Consider the following 11,558-nt stretch of genomic DNA (forward strand, 5'->3'; position numbering starts at 1 on the left):
TGAGCCTGGTCACCTTGAGCCTGTGTCCTCGGTTAACCTATGGACCATCTTTGTGGAAGACCTCACTAGTACTTTACAGTGAGTTTCAATGTAGTCAAGGCTTAAGCTTTGTTGTGCACGTGGAATTGAGTTAATTATCCCCAGGAAAGGTTTTACACAATTGTGTTGTGCTTAAATGTGCCTAAAATAAACTACTCGGTGTCAGGAGTCCGGGAGTTTGAACCAGCACTGCCACTGAGTCATGTTGAACTGAACTACCTTCTTCTCTCCTGAGGATCATTACTGTGCTAGCATTGTTTGGTCACAGAGACCCCTACATGAGTGCTTTGCTTAAACACACACACACACATACACACACACACACACACACACACACACACACACACACACACACGCGTATGTATATGTATCACAGCCATGCCTAGTGCCCACGGAGGTCAGAAATGGATGTCCGGTCTCCTAGAAATGGAATTAATGATGGTTGTAAGTCACTATGTAGGTTCTGGAAATCAAACTCTGGTCCTCTGAAAGAGCAGTGACTGTTCCTACCTCTGAGCCATCTCTCCAGATTGGATGCTGTAGTGGGACTTATTTCTCTCAATATAGTAAGTCAGTCTGGTTTAAAACACTAGAGTTCATCAACTCCTGTGGTCCACAAAGTGGAAGAGAATTTTCCTGGCTTCAGAGCCATCCCAGGATGATGACAGGCAGACTCAGAGCTGTATTTCATGAGGTGCCTCATCAGAGGATTCACGGTGTTAGAGGGATGGACTGCATAAAAGAACTCAGCCAATAATAAGGAAATAGCAATAACAAGAACAAACACAAGACCAGGAGGAACCAGAACCTGGATATGCAACTATGCATTTAAGATATATCCAGTTTCCAACAACAAACTGAAAGATATGCAGAGGAATAGGAAAGTATGACTCTGCCACCAAACAGCAAGCAACAGACAGTGCCTGTGAGAAAGATCAGAGTCATCGTTAACAAAACACTTGGAAGCAGCCATGGTAAAAATGTTGACCTACGGAAAGGAGAGCATGACTGAAGAGATAAATGAAAGCATGAGGGCAGTGCCGGCTCAGACAGGGAGGAAGGAGACAAAAATGTGGGGAAATGCCAAACGGAAGTCCTGGAACTGGGAAGTGGACAGTTGAAATAAACCGTCCACCAAATGGGCTTAGCAAATTTGAATCAGATCAAGAAATAGTTGGTGCCGGGCAGTGGTGGCACACGCCTTTAATCCCAGCACTCCGGAGGCAGAGGCAGGCGGATCTCTGTGAGTTCGAGGCCAGCCTGGGCTACCAAGTGAGTCCCAGGAAAGGCGCAAAACTACACAGAGAAACCCCGTCTCAAAAAATCAAAAAAAAAAAAAAAAAAAAAAAAAAAGAAAAAAAAGAAATAGTTGGCAAACTTGTAATTACTCATATACAGAGTGTGGAAGTTGAGGGGCAGAATAAAGAATGAGGAAAGAGTGAACATTGGGTCAAGGCAGACAGCATTAGTACACAAATACACACACTAAGGGCTCTGGGGAAGAAAAAGGAAAGAAGTCAGGCTTGGTGGTGCATGCCTTTAATCCCAGCACTCAGGGGGAGAGGCAGGTGGATATCTGTGAGATTGAGGCCAGCCTGGTCTACAGAGCAAGATCCAGAACAGGCTTCAAAGCTACACAGAGAAACTCTGTCTAAAAAAAAAAAAAAAAAAAAAAAAAAAAAAAAAAAAAAAAAAAAGTCCTATGTCCCCTAAGCATCTGTTTATGACCTGGCTTCTTTGCACTAAGCCTTACCCCCAAAGGTCCCATCACTTCCCAATAGCAACCAGACTTGTAGCACATAAACCTGAAACACAGGTATCAGAGATCACTGAGGAAGCATTACTAGTCCTCTCTACATTAAGAGAATGATAAAAGGGAGCTGGAAAGATGGCTCTGTGGTTAAAAGAATGACTGCTATTTCAGGGAAACCAGTTTGGTTCCCAGCCCCCACATATCAGCAACCCCTGTAACTCCAGTTCCAGAGGACACAGTGCCCTCATCTGGTCTCCTCAGGAACTGCACACACAAAATACACAGACCTACATACAGGCCAAACACCATATACTTAAATATAAAGCTCAAATTTTAAAAGAGTGAGAAAGGGGTTCTATGAACATACCTGTCACAAATTGTAAAACATCGGTGAAACAGACCAGTTCTTTTAAAGACAGTTACATGTCAATCCTTACACAGGAAGAAATAGTATGAATAGCTGTAATCACTTTGCTGGATCAGGTATTCCCGTCAGATGTGCTCACATCAAAGACTGTTGTGAGAAAGGAAGCTTAGTGCTGTCACCCAGGAGCTGGGTAGGCACAGTTTGAGTTTTCCCAACGAAAGTAATGAATTTCATAGGACAGCTGTAGCAAATAAGGTCTCTAGGATTGTAACATCACAAAGGTTATTCTGGAAGAACCACTGAGAACATTAAGAATATTGTCCTGTACCAGATGTGGCTTTGCATGTCTTTAATCCAAGCATTCAGAAGGCAGAGGCAGGTGGATCTATGTGAGTTCAAGGCCAGCCTGGTCTACAAAGTAAGCTCAAGGATAGCCAGGGCTACACAGAGAAACCCTGTCTCAAAAAAGCAAAAACAACCGTATATATAGTCCTAACCACAAAATGACCCATACCCAGTGCTCCAAGATGATTGACATGAATGGCTAGTGCTTCTTGGCCAAAGATCAAGCTTTATATATTCCTTTCTTCTAGATGAAATACACTAAGAGAGCCACCTACAAGCATCCTGAATAACAGCATCCCATCTGAAGCCACAGTCAGTCCCCAATTCTTTTCCAACATCACCCAAAGCAAACTCAGCTTGTCATAATTTCTTTTTAGCAGCTTCCAACTGAGACACTTCACTGTTCCCCAAGTGTGCTTATTCTCTCCTCTTTTAATCAAGAATAAAGTGTAAGCATGTTTATGGTGCCCTTTGTCAGGAGGGCACTCATGATGGAATGGAGTGATTTGATTGGAGCATTTTTATTGGGCAGGAGACATAGCTCAGCTGTCACTTGCTGCTCTTCTAGAGGTTCCAGATTTGGTTTCCAAGAACCATGTTGGGTGATACAAATACACTTGTGAACCTCTTCTGTCTCTTTGGACACACATACACATGTGGCACACACACACACACACTCACACACACACACACACACACACACATTTTAAACATTTAAGAAATTTTATATTTATTTTGACATGAGAGGGAATCAAACCTGGGCCTCTTACATGCCAGATAAAGACACTACAACTGAGCTGCATCCCAAGCCACTTTCCACCTTTTCCTATGTAGTCTACAACTCGGATTTTGTTCTCCCAAGAAAGATAGTAGATGCTTTCCTAACGAAACAAAAGTTAAGTTTCACACAGTAGACCAAATATGGTTTTCTCGGAAATTACTTCTTTCTATGATCTTTTTAGCCTTACTGAGTAGATGAGAATTTCATGGTAAGCACTTTCCTTAAAGCTCCTTTCATGTCCTTGTTCCTGAGGCTGTAGATGAACGGGTTCAGCATGGGGGTCACCACTGTGTACATCACAGCAGATGCTGTGTCCTTCCCAGCTGAGTGAGAGGAGGAGGGGTTGAAATACAGGGATATGATGGTGCCATAGAAGAGGCTGACCACAGCCAGGTGGGAGCTGCAGGTGGAGAAGGCTTTCCATCTTCCACTTGGGGATGAGACTCTCAGGATAGCACAAGCAATAAGGACATAAGACACGAGGATGCAAACAAACGGAGAAATCAATAATAGCCCGGCAACAAAAAGAATCATCAGCTCATTGAGGTGTGTGTCTGAGCAGGAGAGTTTCAGAAGGTGAGTTGAGTCACAGAAAAAGTTTGGAATGATGTTGTCTGCACAGAAAGAGAGTCTAGCCATGAGCAGAGTGTGCAACAGAGCATTCATGCTGGAAACCACCCATGACCCAACCACAAGGAGGACACAGAGCTGATGGGTCATCTTTGTTGTGTAGTGTAAGGGGTGGCATATGGCCACATACCGGTCATAGGCCATCACAGCCAGCAGGAAATTGTCCATGACAGCAAGCACACAAAGAAAATACAGCTGTGTGAGACACCCAGAAAAGGAAATGGCCTGATTCCTGAGTATGTGAATGGCCAGCACCTTGGGGACAGTAGTGGAGGAGAAGCAGACATCCACAAAGGATAGGTTGCTGAGGAAGAAGTACATGGGGGTGTGCAGGCGGGAGTCTGTGCCGATGGCCAGGATGATGAGCAGGTTTCCCAGGACAGTGGCCAGGTACATGATGAGGAAGAGCAGGAAGAGGAGCTGCTGCTGCTGCTGGGGCTGCCTGGAGAGTCCCAGGAGGAGGAACTCGGAGACGCTGGACTGGTTGATGCCTCTCATGAGTCTGAGCCCAGCTACAGAGAATGGAGACAGAGGTCAGAATGCAGTCTTCAGGTTAGGATGTTAAAACCACATGACTATTAAGCCTGCTTTAAAGTTTCTGAATTGAGATCCACTCATTGTTTCCACGTAATCAATTTACAAATCCCAGTTTTACGTGGTGCTGGTTTACCAGGTTCACCCTTATAGTTGTACTGAATATAACATAAAGGCATTCACATACACCACCCTTCCCTGCAATCATGTGGACCTCTGGTAACGTTCCCAATCTCTCTCCCACCCCTTATCAGCTCAAAGAAAAATAAAAGCTGACAGTTATTGTACAGATCTCAAGCTCCAACTGACGGGTCTGTGACTCCTGCTGCTGCTCCTCTATGTGAGAGTGAGCAGGACTTACTGTAAAAGAAACATTTTCATCTCCACTGAAAGTACCTGGACAGGCAAGCTCTGTTGTTTTCACTTTTGAGTTGCTGGGCAATAGTGTTGCTTTTTCAAAGGATTGGAAAGTCTCAGAAATATAGGAAGGTTCTGAGAAAGTGAAGAGTGGATGATCACTGTCTTAACCCTCTGTGTAGGAAGGAGGTTTGGGAGAATTAGACAGGGATTTCCTGCAGCATCCAGTCCCACTGGGTATAGACTCCCTAAGCATCTCATTAAAGACCAGCAGAAAGTTGTTGTGTCACCGAGCTCCTGGTCCCTGTTGACCCAAACTGATGGAGTAAGTCATCTAAGCTCTCAGTCAGAACTTGGGGATGAAGCAATCAGGAAGGAGACAAGTCCCAGAGAAAACTCCCTGAGAGCTTCAACAACTTGCTTATCTAAGCTGGTAGATTTGAAGATTTGGTTCAGATTCGTCTTACTCTTGACCCAGAAACCATTGGTATTGCACTCTGTCCTCTTACCGCATTGGGTTTACAGTACATTTGCTGATAGGAAGCCCTGGAAGTCCAGAAGGGAGTACCTGGCATTCCAGGGTCAGGTTGGATCCTATCAAATATTTGGTGTAAAGTACAATGAGGGAAGAACAAGGTGGAAGAATTTGTAGTCAGCCTTGACTAAAGGTCATCCATGCTCAGAATAGGCTTTCTTTGATATGTCTTCCCAGCCAGTAGTGAGTCGTCCATTTCTGAAAATCTATAGACTCTTCACCAGCTTCATTTGGATTCCCCACCCCTTCCCCAGACAGGATTCATGCTAGGACTTAGAAATCTAGCATGAGGACAGAGAACGGGTAGGCCATCCTCAGTTGACTTGTCATGGCCATGGCCATGTGCTGATATGTTGTGTACCCTAATATATTTATCTGGGGATCAGAGGACAGAGAATGGGTAGACCATCCTCAATGTGACTTGCAATGTCCATGAACACTTAGAAGCTTACAGCTTTCTCCTGCTTGAGTCACAGATGAACAAGCAGAAGTCTAGAGATGACAGAAAAAATGTAAACACAGACAGGAGTGGAAGGAAGCTGGAGGAAGTCCTACTGGATATTGAGTTTAGGATTCCGGGTACTTCTAATGACAGGATAGATGAGGCTTTCATTCCCATTCAATGTTCAACAGTAAAATCAATGTCTTTCTTAACTCAGCCTTGAAAGTGGATTAGAAACTGATAGCACGTGGTAGCTTACTCTTCTAATTCAGACACACTGAAGTCTGAAGTGAGAAGATTGCTGCCATGATCTGGGCTAGCCTAATCTATTCTACCAAGACTCTGTATTATAAAAACAAAAATGGAGTATAGAAAAAGAAACACTGGACACAAGAGAGATGACTCAGGGATTTAGAGGACTTCCCAGCACCCACATGGTATTTCCCAACCATCCATGCCTCCAGTTTCAGGTAATCTGAGACCTGACAGCCTCTCCCAATCTCCTTGGAATGCCTGTGGTGCGCATGCTTGTATATGCAGGAAAACACACACATGTAGATGTAACTATCCCTCTTATTAAATAAGAAACACAGAACCAATGCAAAGAAGAACGCCAAGAGGTCAGAGCTAAGAGCTAAAAACCTCACCCTTCCTCTCGCGGTGGTCCTAACTCTCCAAAAGAGACCTACTTCCTGTGTCTGTCTTTTTTTTTTTATAGAGTTTCTGTTCTGCCTTCTCATTGGTTTTAAACCCAACCACATGATCTCCTAGTCACTGCCTGTCTGTACAGACCTCCAGGTCTTTTATGGTTGGTATTGAGATTAAAGGCATGTGTCTCCAATGCTGGCTGTATCCTTGAACACACAGAGATCTACCTAGTTCTGCCTACCAAGTGCTGGGATTAAAAGCGTGCCCTACCACTGGCTAGCTTTCCTGTGGTTTGCTAATAGCTCTGACCCCTGGGGAACTTTATTTATTAACATATAAATAACATTTTAGTACAAATAAAATATCACCATACACACATATACAATCAATATTTTAAAAAATAAAGAAAATGGCTCTTTGGAGACTGAGGAATCTAAAACCTTACAATTAAGGCTAAAAAGTAAAAAGAAGAGCACTCGAAGAAGGAGCTGTCGCCATGGGATGTGACCAGAACGGACCCCAACATTCTGTCCGAGGCTGATCCAGGGCCCATCCTCCGATCCTAGGAAGCCCAACAACTTGGAGGCGTTGGTGAGATTGCCCTACTGATCAACTGTTCAGCTGAGATCCTTTCAGGAGAGGTTTCAGAAGCCTGCAGCCTGCAGTCTGAGGAAACAAGGTCAGCTGGGAAGTTGGCGAGAAAGCAAAGCATGACCAGAGAACACAAGAGAAGGAGCCGTCCAGCCACTGAACCAGATCACCAGAATCATAAGCCCAACCTACACTGACTGGGAACAGGTAAGGCCCCATCTCCAGACTAGTAGACCAAGTCTCTAACCCCTAGGCCCTACCCATCAGAGCCCCAGGGACCAGGCAGCTACCTTTTCCTGCTCTCTCACAAAAAAAAAAAAAAAAAAAAAAAAAAAAAAAAAAAAAAAAAAAAAAAAAAAAAAAAAAAAAAAAAAACCACCCCAGTCTCTACAAACCCAACAACCCACTGAACTCATAAGCCCACCATGCACCAACTGGGAACAGCCATTGGAGCCCCACAGACCAGACAGCAGCCTCTTTCCCTAACCCCTTGCCAAGAAAATTATCCCATGCGACATCAACAACCACCAGAGCCATAAACCCACCCAGAACCCAGGTTGGAAACAACTGCTCCCTGAGACAGAACCCACTAACACTGATTGGACTAAGCTGTTCCTGGAGAAACAGAGCCCAACAACACTGATTCCACCAAGAACTCCCAGTGGACCAAGACTATCTATTGGAATAAGAGAGGCAACCTCAAACACAGACACCAACTGTGCCAAGCAGAGGAAGAGATGAGTAGATGCCGGTGCAAAAATACAGTCAACAACATAAAGACTTTTATGACACCATCAGAACCTAGTAATTCTACACCTGCAAGACCTGAACACACCAACACAGAAGAAGCAGAAGAAATCAATCATAAAAATGACTTTAAGAAGATGATAGAGAGAGCTCCCATCTGGACCAGATGTGAGTGTCTGGGGTCATACCCAAAGAGGCCTGCCCCTAGGTCCCATCCCTGGGCCCCAGCCTTTCCTTAAGAAGACCCGCCCATCTCGGCCCCAGTTGCTGGCCAGCAGGCAGGGCTCCTTCTGGAAAGGTTCTCCTTCTCCAAGACCCCCCAGCAGATCCTGGAATCTACACTCCCTGCCCCACACCCATCTGCCCCAGACCCCTGACACTTCCTGAGAATTGGACACCAGCCCCCAGCTCCCATCTGGCCCAGAGAGCTCCCATCTGGCCCAGAGAGCTCCCATCCAGCCCAGAGAGCTCCCATCTGACCCAGAGAGCACCCATCTGGCCCAGAGAGCTCCCATCTGGCCAAGAGTGCTCCCATCCATCCCAGAGAGAGAGCTCTCATTGGACAAAGAGCCGTCATTGGACCAAGAGTAAACTCAGAAGACAGGGAATCTGCCAGTCCTGATTAGACCAAGAGTGGCTTCCTGAAACCCCAAATCTGTCAGCTCTAACTGGACCTAGAACCCTGATAAGACCAAGAATGAATCCACGAGGAGATGGGCAGACATCAAGGCAGAAGTACATACAACAACATAAAGAGCATACAGCATCACCAGAACCTATCCCTCCTCCAACAGCAAGACTTGAACAGCACAAAGTGGAAGAAGCAGAAGAAAGCGACCTTAAGAATAGCATCCTGAAGATGCTAGAGGCCTTTAAAGAAAAAATCAAAAATGAAATTGAGGAAAAGATAAACAAAAAAGTGGAGGAAATCAATAAAGAAAATGAAAAGTCAAACAAAAATGGGAAGAACTCTATAAAAAACAAGAGGAAAAGACAAATAAAGCAGAAGAAAACAATAAATCCCTTAAAGAAAACCACGAAAAAGCAATGAAACAGGTGAGGGAAACAATCCAAGACCTGAAAAGGGAAATAGAAACAATGAAGAAGACACACACAGAGGGAATGCTGGAAATAGAAAATCTGAGCAAATGAATAGGAAACACAGATGCAGGCATAGCCAACAGAATACAAAAGATGGAAGAGAGGCTCTCTGGTGTAGAGGATACAATAGAGGAAATGGATTCATCACTCAAAGAAAATACCAATGCCAAAAAAAATTATAACACAAAATGGCCAAGAAAATGGGACACCATGAAAAGACCAAATTTACGAATAATAGGGATAGAGGAAGGAGAAGAATACCAACTCAAAGGCACAGAAAATATATTCAACAAGATCATAGAAGAAAACTTTCCCAACTTAAAGAAGGAAATGCCTGTGAAGATACAAGAAGCCTATAGAACACCAAACAGACTAGACCCCCCAAAAAGTTCCCTCGCCACATAATAGTTAAACAACTAAATGTACAGAATAAAGAAAGAATATTAAGAGCAGCAAAGGGAAAAGGCTAAGTGACTTATAAAGGCAAGCCCATCAGAATAACACCCAGGGGCTGGAGAGATGGCTCAGAGGTTAAGAGCACCGACTGCTCTTCCAGAGGTCCTGAGTTCAATTCCCAGCAACCACATGGTGGCTCATAACCACTTGTGATGAGATCTGGTGCCCTCTTCTGGCCTGCAAGGACACATGTAGGCAGAACACTGTATACACTATAAATAAAATAAATCTTAAAAAAAAAAAAAAAGAGTAAGAAAGGAAGAAAGGAAGTAAGGGGAGGGAGGGACTGAGGGAAAAAGAGAGAAAAAAGAAAAGAAAAGAAAGAAAAAAAGGAATAACACCCAATTTCTCAATGGAGACTTTGAAAGCCAGAAGGACCTGGACAGATGTAATGCAGACACTAACAGACCATGGATGCCAGCCTAGACTAATAAACTCAGCAAAACTTTCAATCATCATAGACAGAGTGAACAAGACATTCCAAGACAAAGCCAGATTTAAACAATACTTATCCACAAACCCAGCCCTACAGCAAGGAAAATTCCTACAAGGAAAAGCCCTACAGAAGGAAAATTCCAACCAAAGGAATTCAGATATGCCCACAAAAACACAGGCAATAGATAACACCACAGCAGTAAACCCCAAAGAAGACAAACACACACACACACACACACACACACACACACACACACACACACTACCACCAAAAAACAACAGGAATGAACAATCACTGGTCATTAATATCCCTTAATATCAATGGACTTAATTCACCTATAAAAAGACACAGAATAACAGAATGGATACAAAAGCAGGACCCATCTTTCTGCTGCATACAAAAAACACACCTCAAATTCAAAGATAGACACTACCTAAGAATAAAAGGCTGGGAAAAGTCTTTCCAATCAAATGATCTTAAGAAGCAAGCGGGTATAGTCATCCTAATATTCAACAAAATAGACTTCAAGCTAAAATCAATCAAAAGAGATCAAGAAGGGCATTACATACTATGTAATATATAGGAAAGATCCACCAAGATGAAGTTTCAATTCTGAACATTTATGCCCCAAACACAAGGGCCCCCACATATGTAAAATAAACATTATTAAAGCTTAAATCACATATAACCCCCCCCCACATTATTAGTGGGAGACTTCAACACCCCACTCTCATCACTGGACAGATATGCCAAATCGAAACTTAACAGAGAAATAAAGGACGTAACTGATGTTATGACTCAAATGGACTTAATCAATATCTACAGAACATTCCATCCTAACCAAAAAAAAAAAAAAAAAAAAAAAAAAAAGAATATACCTTTTTCTCAGCACCCCATGGAACCTTCTCTAAAATCGACCACATACTTGGCCACAAAGCAAATCTCAACAGATACAAAACAATTGGAATAACTTACTGTGTTCTATCAGACCACCATGGTTTAAAGTTAGATTTCAACACAACAAAAACTACAGAAAGCCTACAATCTCATGGAAACTGAATAATGCTCAACTGAATCACCAGTGGGTTAAGGAAGAAATAAAGAAAGAAATAAAAGACTTCCTAGAGATCAATGAAAATCAAACTTATGGGACACTATGAAAGCAGTGCTAAGAGGGAAATTCATAGCACTAAATGCCCACATAAAGAAGTTGGAGAAATCTCACTCTAATGTCTAAACAACACAACTGAAAGCTCTAGAACAAGAAGAAACAAAATCACCAAGGAAGAATAGATGCCAATTTGAGACCTGAAATCAATAAAAATAGAAACAAAGAGAACAATACAAAGAATTAATGAAACAAAGAGTTCGTTCTTTGAGAAAATCAACAAGATAGACAAGCCCTTATCCAAATTAACCAAAAGGCAGAGAGAAAGCATCCAAATTAACAAAATCAGATGAAAAGGGAGACATAACAACAGACAATGAGGAAATCCAGAGAATCAAAAACCTGTCATGCTTCAAAAACCTGTACCCCACAAAATTCGAAAATGTGAAAGAAATGGACAATTTTCTGGATAGGTACCACATACCAAAGTAAAATCAAGACCAGATAAACTATTTAAATAGACCAATAAGCCCAAAGGAAATAGAAACAATCATTAAAAGTCTCCCCCACCCGCCCCCCCCCCAAAAAAACCCCGGGACCAGATGGTTTCAGTGCAGAATTCTACCAGATTTTCAAAGAAGAACTAATTCCAATACTCTTCAAATTGTTCCACACAATAGAAACAGAA

At 42.9% G+C, this 11,558-nt stretch overlaps 1 protein-coding gene across 1 annotated transcript; it reads right to left on the reverse strand.

Moving 5' to 3' along the window:
* Nucleotides 1-3,468: 3,468 nt before the first annotated feature.
* Nucleotides 3,469-4,413, reverse strand: LOC102915853 (olfactory receptor 1f45-like). The gene has a single exon (XM_006996330.3). It carries the CDS (start codon nt 4,411-4,413, stop codon nt 3,469-3,471), a length of 945 nt encoding a protein of 314 aa, XP_006996392.3.
* Nucleotides 4,414-11,558: the final 7,145 nt, after the last annotated feature.

This window comes from Peromyscus maniculatus, chromosome 8 (genome assembly GCF_049852395.1).
Source record: "Peromyscus maniculatus bairdii isolate BWxNUB_F1_BW_parent chromosome 8, HU_Pman_BW_mat_3.1, whole genome shotgun sequence".
Taxonomy (NCBI): domain Eukaryota; kingdom Metazoa; phylum Chordata; class Mammalia; order Rodentia; family Cricetidae; genus Peromyscus; species Peromyscus maniculatus.